At 38.5% G+C, this 17,198-nt stretch overlaps 1 protein-coding gene and 1 long non-coding RNA gene across 5 annotated transcripts in view; one reads left to right on the top strand and one right to left on the bottom strand.

Moving 5' to 3' along the window:
• LOC121105707 overlaps window positions 1–9,978 on the bottom strand; it is a 100,244-nt gene extending 90,266 nt beyond the window's left edge. For all 3 annotated transcript variants that reach the window (XR_005838333.1, XR_005838334.1, XR_005838332.1), the window contains exons 1-2: window positions 9,836–9,978; window positions 1,572–1,653 (exon numbers count right to left, since the gene is read on the bottom strand). This is a non-coding gene — a long non-coding RNA (uncharacterized LOC121105707). The remainder of the gene's footprint in view (window positions 1–1,571; window positions 1,654–9,835) is intronic.
• A 49-nt stretch (window positions 9,979–10,027) lies between these two features.
• AGPS (alkylglycerone phosphate synthase) overlaps window positions 10,028–17,198 on the top strand; it is a 136,210-nt gene continuing 129,039 nt past the window's right edge. The window contains exon 1 of one of the 2 annotated variants that reach the window (XM_040643467.1): window positions 10,028–10,315. In XM_040643467.1, the coding sequence (XP_040499401.1) occupies window positions 10,056–10,315 (260 nt within the window). In that variant the 5' untranslated portion in view covers window positions 10,028–10,055. The remainder of the gene's footprint in view (window positions 10,316–17,198) is intronic. The other variant, XM_040643464.1, reaches the window with a different exon arrangement.

Below are 17,198 nucleotides of genomic sequence, written 5' to 3'. Positions count from 1 at the left end.
ACTTCAAACACACCATTATTTTGCACACAAGCTTAAAACAAGCTGGATCAAGGATACATTTTGAGAAATATATTCAGAGGGTCAGACAATGTCCTTAAAAAGTATATTTTAAAAAGGTCCCCCTTTAGCAGAATTAGTTGGCCTCCAAATGACCATCTTCACATTAGTGCCTTGTAGTCTGGCTATTAGTGATTCTTTTTTTTTTTTTTTTTTAAGATTTTATTTATTTATGTGACAGAGAGAGACAGCCAGCGAGAGAGGGAACACAAGCAGGGGGAGTGGGAGAGGAAGAAGCAGGCTCCCAGCGGAGGAGCCTGATGTGGGGCTCGATCCCAGAACGCTGGGATCACGCCCTGAGCCGAAGGCAGACGCTTAATGACTGAGCCACACAGGCGCTCCCTGGCTATTAGTGATTCTACTCAGGGCTCCATTTTGAGGTGTGTTTCCTGCCTTGATTTCTCTTAGGGGGATCTCCTGACATTAGCTTTGGTTGTTTTCCCATGACTTTGTCTCATTTTATTGACCCTGAATACCTACTTTCCATACCTTTTTTTCTAGCTCTGATTATACTAACTCAAGTTGAAAAACTGAAGAGAAAAAAGATGGTTTTAAAAGGAAGAAAAAACACAAAGGGGGGTTGTTAAAAAATTAGGAAAAAAAAATAAGAGCATGAAAAAGCTACCATACATCTTTGTTTGAAAAGACAGTCATTTAATATGTCAACATTTTATTTAATTTTTAAATATTTTATTTATTTATTTGAGAGGTAGCACAAGCAGGGTGAGGGGCAGAGGGAAAGGGACAAGCAGATTCCCCACTAAGCAGGAAGCCCGACACGAGCTCAATCCCAGGATCCCAAGATTATGACCTAAGCCAAAGGCAGACTCTTAACTGACTGAGCCATCCAGGTGTCCCAGATATTGCTCCTTTAAAAGCAGATTTTGGGGTACAGTGGAAACACTGCATGGGTAGTTAGTAGATCATTTTCAAATTTGATTCAAAGTAGTTCTCATACCTCTTCAGGCTTCAAGGAGATGTAGATAGCTGGGGGTGGGAAGTAGTGCCATGGTTCAGTAAGACTAGAGAGAAAACTTCTTTAATTGTAAAAGGATAAGGATGGGATGACCATTACAGGTGTGTGTACCCCTAATACATTCACAGTAGCTTTCTTGCAAAACAACCTAAGGCAGTAGGGATTAAAGATGGCTCCCCCATTCAGAAAAGATAATAATGGGAAATGGTTGAGTAGAGAAAGAGCTGAAGGACACCTATAGAGGGTTAAGCAGGCAAATTATTTCCACTATAAGTTCTCCTAAGTATGGAGTAGGGATTCCTAAAAACATATATAGTCCTGAAGCAGCCAAAAGTAGATTTAGCCAGAGTTGAGTTACAGGCGCCTGGAAACCACTGACTTTTTGCCACAACAGCCTCAAACTTGGCTCTCTTTGGGACTCTGGGGGAGTCTTAGCACACTCAAAGACTTACTTCATTTCTTTATCCCCAAAGAATATTTTTGAGCAATGGAAAAAAACAATTCCCATCATACCTGAATTAGGACAGAAAAGACTTACCTTTGAGAGTATCTCTTCTCCTGGGTGCTTGATGGCTGTTGTCTGCACACACAAATGGGCTAATCAGGAAGGCTTAAGAAACCTGGAAGTATGAAAAGGCCAAATGCTAGGATTCGTGAATACACAATTTCCAAGCTATGATCTCCACAGCTTTAAAAAAAATCGCCTTGGGAACAATTGGCCTAGGAAATCCTTTTAACTATTTACCACTGATCTGAATGCAATGATAAAAACTTTGTAAGCCTAAAATGGGAGCAAGCCTGAATTTACAAGGTAAATCAATAATTTAATTAAATTAATGATTAACAAATCATGTTGTCACAAACGTCACACTAAATTCATTAAACCCAGTTATAAGAATTAATTTTCTGTTCATACATGAATTGCATTTCAAAATATTATTTTTTCAAAATCTGATTTTAAAGTGTAGGAATCACTTTCAAAATGTTGTATGGAATTTAAAAATATATATTTCATATAGAATGTATCAAAATATGAAATTATGCCTTATATATTTTTGACAACTTTGTTTTATCAATAATGGCACTGCATACTACTTTATGGCAACAGAACTACTTCTAGCATCTAGTTGTCTAGAGTCTACCTAGCAAACGTTTTAGCAGACAGCTATAGGAATACTTTAGAGCAGCAGTTCTCAAGAGGTAGGTCCTTGAAACGCTTTCAGGGGGTCAGCAAGGTCAAAACCATTTTCATAATAAGACTAAGATGTTATTTGTCTTTTTCACTCTCATTCTCTCATGAGTGTCGAGTTGTCCAGTAGTTACATGGCATGTGATATCTCAAAAGATTGAATTCAGAAGCAGATATGAAAATCCACCTGTCTTCTAATAAGCTAGGCATTAAAGAAATTTGCAAAAATGTAAAGGAATGCCATTTTTCTCAGTTTTTTCTGAGAAATACAGTTATTTTTAATAAAATCATTTTATTTAGATTAATACATATTGGTTTATCATTATAAGATAATAAAGAAATACTTTAAGTGTTTTTCAATAGTAATTTCTAATATGGTATAAGTAGGTAGGTAGGTAGGTAAGTAGATAGATAGGTAGATATAAACAAAAGCTCTTTGGGGGGGGTCTCAATTTTTAAGATTATAAAAAAGCCCTAAAGACTTCACTTAAAAATTTAAAAGTTTACTGCTTTAAATTGTTTATTGATAAATATGAAATCTTCATTTTATATGTCCCAAAGAAAATAATTATTTTAAGTGACTTTGACTTTGGTTTCCAAAATGCTTGCACACTTATTATTTTACAATAAATCGGAGAGGTAGGCAGGTTAGAAATTACTCCTACCTGTAATATGAAGAAATAAAGAAACAAAGAATTTTAGATTGCATAGTAAGATCATAAGAGGATATAAAGTACTTTCAACTCTACCCCAATGACTTGGCTAATTAAGTCAGTTTCTCCTTAACCTATATGGTGTGATTGTGACATCCTGAAATAGAAATGTATTTCAACAGAACATGGAACCACCTGTAGCACTTTCACATCACTTTCACTTCACTTCTTAAGCTAAGTCAGTGTGCTTTACTGGAGCAGACAGCTAACCACAGTTCAATGTTCTCCTGTCATTCAAAAACATTGCTAACTTCTCTTGTAGTTCTTTAGATCCTCATCATTTGCTGATTCAGTTTCTTCTTACAACTGCCAACCGGTCGTCAGGTATACCCAATAGGCGGACTTCCACTTGAGAATGAATTCCAGAGTAGTAGTCTTTCCAGGCTTATCATGCAAATCCTCTGCTCAAAAATTTATAATAGCTCCCACCAGATCACGTTTTACTCTTCCACTGTTTTCAATGCTCTGATGATTTGGTCTCACATTACCTGTTCAACCTTATTTCTTCTCCCTCTAACACCAATTATCTTTTTTAGGAAGGCTGTCACCCTTATACCTGCCTCACTTTCACTTCCACAATAGCAATTAAAATTTACTATATTTTTTGCTCATTAATCCTTTAATAGCTCTGGGAAGTAGTCATTACCATCCCAGTTTTATAGATGAGGAGGCAAGCCCAGAGACATTAATGTGACAAGCTCAAGACAACATATCTGGTCAATGATAGAGCCAATATTTGACCCAAGTCTGTCTGGCAGTGAGGCTAGTGCTCTCAGCCATTACACCAAATATATCAGTAAGTCAATTAAACTTAAATGGTCTAAATGACCCAATATTTTATACTCGGACTGCTTAAAAGAAAACACCTAAGGGGCACCTGGGTGGCTCAGTCGGTTAAGTGGCCTACTCTTGATTTCAGCTCAGGTCATGATTTCAGCTCAGGTCATGATCTCAGGGTTGTGAGACTGAGCCCCACCACCAGCTCCCCACTCAGCAGGAAGTCTGCTTGAGATTCTTTCTCTCTTCCCCTCCCCCTCCTCCTCTCTCTCTAAAATAAAATAGTCTTAAAAAAAAAACAACACCTAAACTGTTTACAAGAGACACATGTAAATATATATGGATACAGAAAGCTTAAAAGTTAAAGGATAGGACCACACACACACACACACACACACACACACACTGGTATAGCTAGAGTTCAATACAAAAATCATTATTAGAAATAAAGAGGGATATTTCATTGTAAAAGGTTCAATTTATCAGGAAAATACAATTTTGGGGCACCTGGGTGGCTCAGTTGTTAAGTGTCTGCCTTTGGCTCAGTTCAGGATCCCAGGGTCCTGGGATCGAGCCCTGCATCGGGCTCCCTGCTCAGCGGGAAGCCTGCTTCTCCCTCTCCCACTCCCCCTGTTTGTGTTCCCTCTTTCGCTGCCTCTCTCTCTGTCAAATAAATAAATAACATCTTAAAAAAAAAAGGAAAATACAATTTTGACATGTCTAGTATATTGTTTTTGAAGTATAGAAAGCAAAGATTAGCAGTAGAAGGAAAATTAGATAAGTCCATAACAATAGTGGGAGATTTTAATATACTCCAATAACTGATAAAAATAAGTAGACAAAATAAAAATACCAGTTGGGATATTAAGATTTAAACAATATAGGGGCGCCTGGGTGGCACAGCGGTTAAGCGTCTGCCTTCGGCTCAGGGCGTGATCCCGGCGTTGTGGGATCGAGCCCCACATCAGGCTCTTCCGCTATGAGCCTGCTTCTTCTTCTCCCACTCCCCCTGCTTGTGTTCCCTCTCTCGCTGGCTGTCTCTATCCCTGTCAAATAAATAAATAAAATCTTAAAAAAAAAAGATTTAAACAATATAATGATCAGGTCAAATTTGTATTTGGGGAACACTATATCCCCAAACAAGAGCAAATACAAATTATTTAAACTATTTGGAACTAAATAATAATGAAAATACTGTTATCAAAAAGTTAATGAAGTTAATTACTTAGAGAAAAATGTATAGCCCTAAACACATATATTAGAAAACAAACATACAAAAAAGGCCGAAAAATCAATGAGTTAAGCATTCATTTCAAGAAAGTAGAAAAATAAAAAGTAAAGGATAGGAAGCAATAAGGAATATTAGCAGAAATTAATAAAAGAGAAAGCAGACGTATTAATAGGATCAACAAAGTCAAAAGTTGGTCCTTTAAAAAAAGTAATAAAATTGATAAACGCCTAGCAAACTGATAAAAAAAAAAAAGAAGTAGCAAAATAACCAAAGTTGGGAATGAAAAGGACATTACCAAAGATTATAGTCATTAAAATAATAGAGGATACTATGAAAAACTTTACGTCAATAAATTTGAAAGTGTAAATGAAGCAGATAATTTCCTAGAAAAACACTGTCAAAACTGAAACAAGTAGAAATAGAAAATCTGAATAACATTCAACTATTTAATCTATAAATAAAAACCTTTCTATAAAGAAAACTCCAGGTTCAGACCATTTCTTTGGTGAATTCAAACAAACATTTAAGGAAGAAATAATGAGCAATTTTACACAAATTCTTCGCAAGACTTAAAAACCAAAGGAATACTCGCTAGCTGGTTTCATGAGGCCAGCAAAAGCTGACATGTTCCTATTAGAAAAACAATACACCAACCTTACTAGATACAAAATCTTAAACAAATTTTAACTCGGTTCAGTAATATATAAAAAGGTCAATACTTCATAACTAGGTTACGCTAGCATTGCAAGGTTGGTTAGCAGTGGAAAACTGATCCACGTAATTTACTGTACCAACAGAATAAAAGAGAAAAATTATGTGATCATTTCAACAGATGCAGAAAAAAAACTTGATAAAACTCAATATCCATCTATTATTTAAAAACTCTCAACAAACTAGGATTAGAAGGGGAGTTCCTTAATCTGCTAAAAGTTTAAAAGAAAAAAAAAAGAATAGCGATCAGCAACCCACTTCAAACAATGGTGAAATGTTGAGAGATTTCCCTTTGAAACCATGGACAAGATAAGGGTGCTACTCTCACAACGTCTATTCAACATTGTACTTGAGGTCCTAGCCAGCCAGGTAAGAAAAGAAAAAGAAGTATAAGGTATAAGGATTGGAAAGAAATCAACTGAAGAAATCAACTGCTATCATTCACAAATGATATAATCGTATGTAGAAGATCTAAAAGAATGTACGATAGTTAACACAGTGGGCTACTGGCATAAGATAGACAAATAGACCAATGGAATAAAAATACAGAGCCCAGAAATACACTAATGCTATATGGACACTTAACTTATCACAAAGATGACAATGGAGAACAAGGCCGCCGCCGCCGTCGTTGTCTTCTTCTTCTTCTTCTTTAAAGATTTATTTATTTATTTTAGAGAGAAAGAGAATGTGTGTGTATGCACAAGGGCGGGGGGTGGGGAGAGGGACAAAGGGAAGGGAGAGAGAATCCCAAGAAGACTCCCCAGAGTGCAGAGCCTGACACAGGGGTTGTTCCCACAACCCTGAGATCATGACCTGAGCTGAAATCAAGAGTTGGATGCTCAACTGACTGAGCCACCCAGGCACACCGGAACAAGATCTTTTCAACAAGTGTTGCTGAAACTGTTGGATACTCATATGGAAAAAAACCCCAGAAACCTGATCTCTACCCCATAAATAAAAATCAATTCCAGTTAAACTATAGATGAAAGGAAAAACAATAACGCTTCTAGAAGGCAATACAAGAGATTTATCTTCATTACACATTCACAAATGATGATATCCAAATGGTCAACAAACATACAAAAAAGCCCCTTGATCTCATTAGTAATCAGGGAGATAAAAATCAGAATCAGAATTAAGATAATAATGTATAATAGCTAAAACTAACTAGACTAAAAATAACATATGGTAGAGCAATGACAATTCTCATATGCTGCTGGGATACATTTGTACAAGCTCTGTGGAATAGTTTGGCATTTCATTATCTATTGAACATAGGCATACTTGGTGACCTAGTAAAGCTACTCTTACATGGGTACTTAACAGAAATTCATCTGTATGTCCACCTAGAGACATATGCAAAAATGTTCATAGCAACGCTATCCACAATAATCCCAAACTGGAAACAACTTAATGTCTACTAATTATAGAACAGATAAGTGCCACTATATATACATATATATATATATGTAAATACTATATAGCTAAGAAAATGAATGCACTACAACTACATGCAATAATATGGATGAATATCACAAACGTAATGTTGAGTCAAAGAAACCAGACACAAAAGAATGTACCATATGATTATATAAATTCAAAAAGCCAGTAAGGGATGCATGCTTAATTATTAGAACCATAAAGAAAAACAAGGAAATGTGTACTATAAAGCTGAGGATCGTGGTTACCTTTGGCAGGTAGGGAGGGTTAAGGGATTGGGAGAGGGCATAAGGGGGACTTCCAGGGTGCTGGCAATGTTCTATTTCTCAATCTAGATGGAAGCTACATGGGTGTTTGATCTGTGATAATTTATACTTCGGTTCAATTTTCTCTGTGTTATATTTTGTAATAAAAAATACATAAAATGCAAGAATTCCTTAATTCAGAGAATTCCTTAAAACAGGTTATTCTGTTGATATATGCAAAATTTATAAATTTTGCCTCCTGAGAATTGGTGAGAAGCATATCCATACCTCAATTTGGACAACAGTGAAGAAATCAGTTAACTATTGCCTAGTGTTAGACTAAGCTCTCTGAGAGTCAAGTAAAAATTAATAGACCAGCAGCTCTATAGATAAGTAATGGACATCAGTAATTTGGTACAAGTTCCAGGTATTAATTTATCCTATTTAGACTTTTCTTGTGCCTCATATCAGAAGACATATCATAAATGCAAATAGAAGCCATTCCATTTAAAATTCCTTTTGTTCTTGGGCTCACCCTTTGTTTCTGTACATGTGGTCTGCTCTTCATTGGATCCAGGTTATTAAGGGCCAAGTGTTCCGGGACTCAGAAGGAACACGTGTGTTGAGATGGCCTTCTTGAATGTTATATTCACCGAGGTTTTGCTTTTTGTGGGAATCATAAGCATCTCAATGGACCACGCTTTGTGTGAAACATTCTTTCTTTGAAATAAATTTCAAGGCACTCTACTTGGGCTTTGTTCTTGTTAGGAGAGGGGGTAGGAAACCCCTCACCAAGGTCACCTACAACACACTTATTCCACCCAACAGTATCATACATTCCCCCGCCCCACATATATCCTAATTCCTAATTAGCCTGATTATACCATGTAGATGAGGCACTGACTTATATATTTTTGCATCTCATAGAACATAGTAATGAATTAGGTGCATATGTTTTTATTGCTTTTATTTCATTACTGTATATATAGTTGAAAAAATATCAGTATTTTTTCCACTGGTATACAATTTTGGTTTATATCAAACTTTTCATCACCCGGGAGAAAAGGCTTTTTGTTATTCCTTTGATATGTGCAAAATTAATAAGTTTTGCCTCCTGAGAGTTGGTGAGAAGTATATCCATACCTCAGTTTGGACAATAGTGAAGAAATCAGTTTAACTATTGCCTAGTATTAGACTAAGCTCTCTGAGAGTCAAGCAAAAATTAATAGACCAGTTGCATTCCAAAAAAATTCTGTGGAAGTTGTTGCTTATAATAACATCTTGGCAAGAAAAATACCAATTTTACATGATTGCAAGCAAATTTTAATGCTGTTCTAGTAGCATGTAGAAAGAGTGTGGGAAGCTTGAGGGTTAGAATGGCTGAATTCTCAAGCTTGAGGAGACTTTCTCTTTAGAGCACTCAGCAATTTACTCCTCCTGTCCCTTTTCTTCACTCCTCCATCTGAAATAGCCAACGGAGAAAAAGGAGCAGCTAAACAGGAGTTGGGTTCAGTGATTCTACAGCTAGACTGGATATTTAATGCTGAACTATCTCTTAAGATCTGGAGATCTGGCATTTAAATCAAGTCTTTCTCATTGTTGCCTGAATTTTCTCAGAACTATTTAGTTCTTTTATATTAGTCAAATAGCTCCTGGAATGTCCTAACTCTTTCACAGAGCCTGTGTTAGAAAGAAGGTGGTTATTTGGAAAGAAAGTGACTTCATTGGGTTTGGAATGCCTATGACAACCCTTTCTCTTACCATTCCCAAGATTTAATCTTTGAATTGCACATTATGCAAAAAAGAACTCTACTTCTGATGGTTAGGTCTGCAAGGTGCTTTTTAAAAGCCTATCTAACCAACTGGCTAAAGACGGTTGTGGAGCACTGCCCTATGAGATCCCCCTAATTTCACCAAGTGCTATTATCCAGAAAGTCAATTTGTAGAAAAGCAAGAAGTCTTAAGAACAGCTGTTCGGTAATTCTATCTGTAGCAATAAAAACTCTGCCTCCACTAAAGTAGGGAAGGGCATAGCATTCAGTAACGAATGGAAAGAATCTGGGTTGTAACTCAGCTTTACGTCCTCAGGCAAATTAGTGTCTCTGAGCCTCAGTTTTTTTCATCTGTAAAATGGAGATTACTGGAGATGTAGCATTAAGCACAATGCCAGTCACGAAGTAGGCGATGAGAAAATGACAGCTATTTGCTCTAACGGTTACAGGCAACGAGTCGGTTTTGAGTTACTTTAGTGACGCGGAGGGGACACGGGGAGTAGTAGGAGCTCGTTCAGGAGAAGATTGGCGCTGCTTAAGTTGTCAGGTCCAGCAGCACCCCGGTCCTAGGCATCTGCCCTGGAAAGCTACCCTGGAGGCCCAGGGGACACCCGAGGTCACCACCCAGGGTGTTAGGCCATCTCGGGACACTTGTGGTTTGGATTCAGGTTCAGTTCAGCCCATCCCGGTCTGGGCCAATCCCGGGACAGCTCAAACTCACCTGCTCTGCAGGTGCCCGCCATCCGAGGCGTGACCGCAGGGGGCGGGCGGGCGCGGTGGGCGGGAGCTGAGATTATGAGGCTCCCGGCGCATGGCACCCGCCGCCCAGTCGCCGCGGTGGCTGCCGGGATGCGCCGCAGCGAATGGTCGCGCCGGGCGCCGCTCTGAGTGACCTTTCACCCGCGCCCAGCGGTCTGGGGCGGCGGCACAAGGCGGAAGCCATGGCGGAGGCGGCGGCTGCTGCGGGTGGGACGGGCGCGGGCGCGGGCTCTGGCTCTGCAGCGGATCGGGACCGGGACCCGGACCCAGACCGGGACCGCGCCGGGCGGAGGCTCCGGGTTCTCTCGGGCCATCTGCTGGGCCGGCCCCAGGAGGCTGTGAGTACCAATGAGTGCAAAGCGCGGAGAGCTGCGTCGGCGGCCACGGCGGCGCCCACTGCCACTCCCGCCGCGCAGGAGTCAGGCATCATCCCCAAGAAGCGGTGAGTAGCGGCTCTGTGGAGCTGGCTGGCAGCGAGACCAGGCCAGGCCTGTGCTGCGGGAGGGCATAGGCAAGGTGGGAAGGGAGGTGACACGGTGGGAGGAAGGCATCCTGGTCCCTGAAAGTGAAGACCCGTCTCTCCAGAGAGTGGACGAGACCCTGGACTCTGGCAGGAAGGGGGCGGGATGGAATGGTGGATTTTGGTCATTATTTAAGAGTAATAAATCTGAAGAACTCTTATTGGGGAAGGCTTCAGGGGAATCCGTTTTCTTGGATTCTTAATGCCAGAAATTCATTATCTTGAATTAATACTTGGGAATAAGGTCTTCGAATGGATAGAAAGGTTTCTTAAATGATCCTCCAAGAAGATTTAAGTTTGCACTAGATGATGGCTCTCCTAATTCGCGCAAGCCTGGGTGTGGGGAGAAGTGGTGGTTCTTGGAGCAAGGTGATGACTGGTTTCTGTGGGGCAGGTTTCCATTTGCTTAGGGGCATGATCTTTGACTTTGAGGGAGGAAAGTGAGGGATGGGTAAGAGACAAAAAAACTTAAGACATTAGTTAATGATTTAGGTTTTGGTGGTAACTACTGAACTCTGGTGTAACTAGAAGCTGAAAGACCCTTGCCTGTGGATGAGGATGTTTAAGAGAGCTTGACTTACTACTTTTTGGGGAAATCTTAAGCGCTAATGGAAGCTACTGGAGAAAATATTTTCCGAGATGTGGCTTTGTCACGTGGATGAACTTTATTTCTTTTACTCCTCTCCAAACTCTGAGGTAGGTGCAGTCGTCTGCAGAAGAAGAAATAAAACAGATTTACGAAGCCTGCTTCAGCTGTGGCAGGTTAGAATTCCAAAGTACATCATATTAACTTTAGGGCGAAGTTCTTATACTACTTATGATGAATTCTTTCAGTCATTACACATTCATGAGTCCTTTGTCTGCTAGTATATACTCTACCAGGAATACAGAGATTTAAAAATGCAGTATTTACTTAAGGAACTAATAGCCTAGTAAGGTCAAGTCATAATATAGCGCGAAGAAATTTAGCTGATAACCATAGCAAATGGTCACATACCCCAGTTTTAGGTCTGTATGTCAAGGGGAAGGCTTCCCCGAGTAAGGACTGAGTAAATCTTGAAGTTTGGGTTGGAAGTAAACCTGCCAAAAGAGAAAAATATTCTTGGCAGAAAAACAGTGTGTTCACACGTAAGGCAGTGAAAGAAAGATTAGGAAACTTTTGGGAGTTCAATGTGGTAGGAGGGGGTGAGAATAATAGAGGATGAGGGCTGGAGGCAAGTCTTGTTGGCAGGATTTTATGTGGGGCAAAACATGATTACATTTACCTTTTAGAGAGGTCACATTGGGGACCAAATTGAAGAAGGTTAAGCAGAAGGTAAAGGGCTGGGAACCAAGACGTGCGTTTGAATTTCCACTACCCAGTTCTCGTTGCATGACCTTGGGCAAGTCACTTAACCTTTTTCAGGGCTTCAGTCCTTTGTCTGTGAAAATGAGGACAGTAATTTCTGCTTTGCAGTGTTGCTGTGAGAATTCAACAATACAGAGTTAAGTGATCAAGTGCTTAGTGCATTGCTGGTAATATAACCCTTCAAATGAAATGGTAGGTGCAATTTTCATTGAGTCCAAGGACAGGGAAGCCAATTAGGAGACTATTACTCTGATGACAAATACTGCCATTCTGAACTAAGGCATAATATTGGGAGTAGGCAAACCTATTTGAAAAAATATTAAGATGTTAATTTTTTGTAACTTGTTTACTGAATGATAGGGGAGAGAGAAATCAAGGATCATATCATGGTCTCAGGCTTCACTTGATGTTATATTAGCCATCCTTGGGTTTAAACCTTTTTTTCCCCAAATGGCTTTGTGTACGTTTATGTCTGTTCATTTGTATATGTCTGTGTGATTGTACATTTTTATGCATGTTCGTGTTTTTAGAACTAAGTAGGTAGGTCAGGTGTTCTTTTTTGGGGGGGGGTCACATGTTCCTTATAGTTGGATTTAGGGGCTTTGGTCTGTAGCAGTCAGAGAAAAATAGTAATGTATATGAGGCACACTTGGGTAACGAATGAGGCTTCCCATGGCTGAAGGTGACTGGTTTGTGTGGTTACTCCATAGACGGAAGGCACAACTGTAACCTATTATTGGTGTAGATTAGGGGTAGAAAGCTCTGGTCTTTGGTTCAGAGTTAGGTGTGGCTAGTGGTTAAATCTAGTTCTGTACAACTGCTTTGAAGGTTGAATCAAGATATGAGGAACATAAAAACTTTTATTAGATGGAAGAGTGATCTCCCTTGGTGAGTGATCTACTTACTATATTGTCAATGGGGAACCAAGGTCTCCCTTCAACTTCCTCTTGCTTAGCTGGGTCTCAGTTTGCCAGCAGCAGAGCTGAGTCTAAAGGGAAGACAAATGATGGAGCAAGGAGCCAGGGTGTAAATCTAATAAAGTGTGAGTGTAACTATATGTCTCTTATTTTGGAATCATTTGGTGATGTGTGTTATTTGTACAACTCCTCTCTGATTACCTTGGATGATGTCATTGGTTGTAATTCTTCTATCTCATGGCTTTTTATCATCATGGAATTGAAGGAGTGACTTCTTGAAACTTCATGTTTTCAATTCCCTTACAGGATAGTCGCACGTATGTTAATTTATCCAATGTTTATAGAATAGTTGCTTTATGACAAGTATTGTCCTAGGTACTGAAGGCAGAGAGATGAATAATTGTCCTTGGCCTCAAAGAATCACAATAGTAAGGGAGATACATATTCCAGTACAGTTTGAGTAGAGCTGCTATAAATACAGGTACAGATATAGCACAAAGGAAAGAAAAAGTGATTATCTTTGGGGTCAGGGGAAGCTTTCTGGAGACAGTTTTAAAATATGGATAATGGTGTGGCGGATTGATTGGATGGTGAAGAGAGTTCCGGGCAAAGGTAATAGCATATGGCAAAGCAAGGGGGCATGAAAGTGCTTATTGTATTTAGGTAATTAAACAATTCAGTATTGGTAGAGGTGGGAGTGAAGTAAAAAGAGGAAGGCCCTGGCAGATCATGGGGGCCTTGGCCTGTAGGTCATCAGTCCATTAACTCATTCACTCATTCATTTACTCATTCACTCATTCATGTGTGACTATTTCAGTGCTTACTGTGCAACATATAACAGTGGACAAAAACTCTGCCCTTATGGACTCATATTCCTTTTGGGTTGGGGATAACAATCAAGTAATATAGTATGTTGGATGGTGATAAATGTAATGAAGAAAAATGAAGCAGCCAAGGAGGTTAGGTAATGGTAAACCCTTGAGGCATTTAAGCTGGGAAGAGACTTGATCAGATTGGGTTTGGGTTTGCATCCAGGTACAGTGTTAAGAATGGGCTGGAGAAGGATGAGGATAATAAGGAGACCAGTTAGAGAGCTGTTGTAGCATAATAGGTGAGAAATAATGAAGGATTAAATCAAGATAATGGCAGTGAGAATAGAGAGGAAAAGATGGATTTGAGTTTTGGAAATTCGTGCATTAGGTAATACATAAAATTATGTGACTATATGCCATAGGACTTTAGAGACAATGATAACAGAAACGGGATGGTAAGAGTCCTGAGAAATGTGGATATTTAAGAGGGCTGGCCAGTCACAACCTGTTGCACTTATCACGTTGGTCTCCCATGAGTTGGTTCTCATTACTTCTATCCGGGAACATATATTCTCATTATTTGAAGTTGCTGAGCAGAGTTTTGAGAGTGATGGTTTACTTTTGTACCCTCTGTTTTTCTTTAAATTGCATAAACAGTTTTTTTTTTAATCTTGCTACTGGATGCGGTTTTAGATTCTTAAAAATCATAGTAAATGCCAGTTAAGTATGTGACATTTTTATGCCTTGGTTTTGGATTTTTTCAATTTAAAAAAAGCTGTTGTAATGTTAGAAAAAGAGAAGAAAAAAAATCCCTTGTGACATCCATCTCTCCACACTGTTAACGGCTTCCCAGTTGTGGTTTGGGTTAGTCAGGACTGTTATATATGGCAGTTTTTACAGAGGTTATAAACTCTTCTCAGATCAAAAGAAGATCTGATTAAGACTGCTACTAATTGCTTAATTTACTTACAGTGCCATTTATACACACCATTCTTTAAAAAATGGTGTATTATTTAACATCTCCCAGAAGCCTTGGTAGATGCTTTCCAGAAGGAAAAAAGCTGAGTTAACCTCGTGTAAATATTTCTTAGGAGGGCATCTTTGTCATGCCAAGTTTCAACCATTTGTGATTAAAGAGATCGTGATCAAATACAATGTCATATAGTTAAGGCATTAGTTTATATTGTACTTACTGTATTAAATGACAAAATATATGATCCTATCAAACTGAAATGCATGGTTTTAAAAAATAGACAAAACTATTTCCTTCTGTGAATGAATTTTGCTGTTTCATTTGTGGGAGAAAACAATGTTAAGAATAAAACAGAAACATACTTAGATTGCAAGTGTCATTTTGGGATGGATCACATTTTCTGCAAGTAGATTTCTTTATGTCAGGAAGTTACTTACTATAAAGCCACCTACCCCTAGTCACTTAATAAAAATATCTAGGAATAAATTAAGTCATCTATTTTTAGGCTGCAGAGGAATGGAAGTGCTGTTGTAGTTGGATGATACACTTTATGGAACACTTTAAAAACAAATGCTAAGCAAGTATTACTCCTTTCAGTTATATTTTCTGATTATTGAGAAGAGAATTTCTGTTGTTCAGCAGATTAGTATGTTAATCTCAACTCCAAACCAAACCAAAGTATCCTGAGTAGAGTTTACTCTTTTGACATGAAGTAGTAATTGCCCTTCCCCCATTAGTATTCTCTTTATTTGTTAGGCTTTAGGAGTAATATTTAATTTTATCACTGTGCCACATCTGAGTTCAGAATCAATTGAGAATACATAGAGTATAGACAGGTGGAGATAGAAATGTCAGCTTTGTTGCAAATGAAGCTAGTTGGAGAATATGGCTTAGATTTGGACTACCTAATAATTACCCTGAATTGGATAGACAGTCACAGGTAATGCTGGACCACAGAAGGCCTCCCCTGCAAGGGCAGAGCTGGTTCCAGTAAGCCTTATACATGGTCCTGAGAAAGACTGGAGTATAACCACTTCGTAGCTGATAGATTCTAAGGAGAGAAAAGGCTGACTCCAGATGCTTGGTGTCTCTTCTCAGATATTACTAACCAGGTAAATCACTCCTCCCATGAGAAGGGATGACTGTGTGACCATTGGGGAGAGGCAGCCAGGACAGTTACTCTTCTGAAGTCCCTCCAGATTGGAAACTGGATGCCAGAGAATGGAAGTATTGCTGATATATTTTTGGGTAAATTAGGGGAAAGGGTTGAAACCTTAATGGTAGTTAGTCTTCCACCTGCATCATTTGCATGTGTCTTCCCCATTGCCTACTGAATACATTCCAGTTTCCTTGGTTAGGGCAGTTAAGGTCTTCCAGGGGAGCAAATCGGCCTTTCTAGGCCTCTTATTTGCTTGATATACCTACTGTGTACTCCAGCTATACACCAGAATTATTGCTATTCCTGGGACATGTCCTTCCTTTCCCCTTTTCTTTCTTTGATATGTTAATGTTTCCAAAGTATAGTACATACACATTGTACTGATGGTCCTGGGATAATTTGGGGTGGTACGTGGCTTACAGTCTTAATTGGGTAGTTATAAATGTTTGTATATATACTTATTTTTTTTGTTAAACTTTATTGAATTATTACATAATTTATTATAAAAAATGCACAAATCATAAGTTTACAGTTTAATTACAGTTTAATCACTTTTCACAAAGTGAACACATCAATCTTATCAGTATTTAGATTAAGAAACAGCATTACCAGTCCCCAGAAGCCTTCTTCATGTTCCTTTTCAGCTCCCACCAGGATAACCACTACCTTGACTATAGTTTGGATTTGCTTGTTTTGAACTTTATATACATGGAATCATGCAGTGTATATTCTTTTGTGTATGGCTTCTTTCCCTCATCATTATGTTTATAATATTCATCCATGTTGTTATGTTTAGTTGTATTTTGTTCATTCTTACTGCTGAATAGTATTCCATTGGATGGATATATACTGCAATTTATACATTATGTCTTTTTTTTTTTTTTTTAAGATTTTATTTATTTGAGAGAGAGAGTAAGCAAGAGAGAGAGAGCATGAGCAGGGGGAGGAGCAGAGGGAGATGGAGAAGCAGACTCCCCACTGAGCAGGAAGCCCAACTCAGAGCTGTATCCCGGGACTCTGGGATCATGACCTGAGCCAAAGGCAGACCCTTAACTGTCTGAGCCACCCAGGCACCCATTCAGTTTATCCATTTTGTTAAGGATGAGCATTTAAGTGGTTGCTGATTTTAGGTTTGAATAGTTATTTATTGATTTTAATATGAAGTACATATCTAGTGTTTTTATAAATATTGCTGCATAGAAATGGGCTAAAATAATTAAAATAGTTTTAGTGTATAATATGTTCAATTTTCTTAAGTATATAATTTGTTTGAAGTAATAAAATGCTCCTAGACACTAAATCATTCATGTAAACATTAAACTGACTTTTTAAACACTGTGACCTTAAAGTCTTTGCAATATTCAAATGTTATTTATAAACTTATAAGATCAGCTTAAAATCACAAGTCTAAATCTATAACTCAGTTACACATTTTAAATTTGTTACAAGCCTGTCATTCTTATAAGCAAGATCCTCTTCAATTTTGCGAGTATATAAAAGATCAATTTCTGCATAGCTTTCTTGAAACAAAAACATTAATATCTGACTTTGATTCCCTTCTCAAGCATTTGTACTTAATACTAGATCTCTTTATAG

This window comes from Ursus maritimus, unplaced genomic scaffold (genome assembly GCF_017311325.1).
Source record: "Ursus maritimus isolate PB19 unplaced genomic scaffold, ASM1731132v1 scaffold_1, whole genome shotgun sequence".
Taxonomy (NCBI): domain Eukaryota; kingdom Metazoa; phylum Chordata; class Mammalia; order Carnivora; family Ursidae; genus Ursus; species Ursus maritimus.
This window is presented reverse-complemented; position numbering and strand designations above follow the sequence as displayed.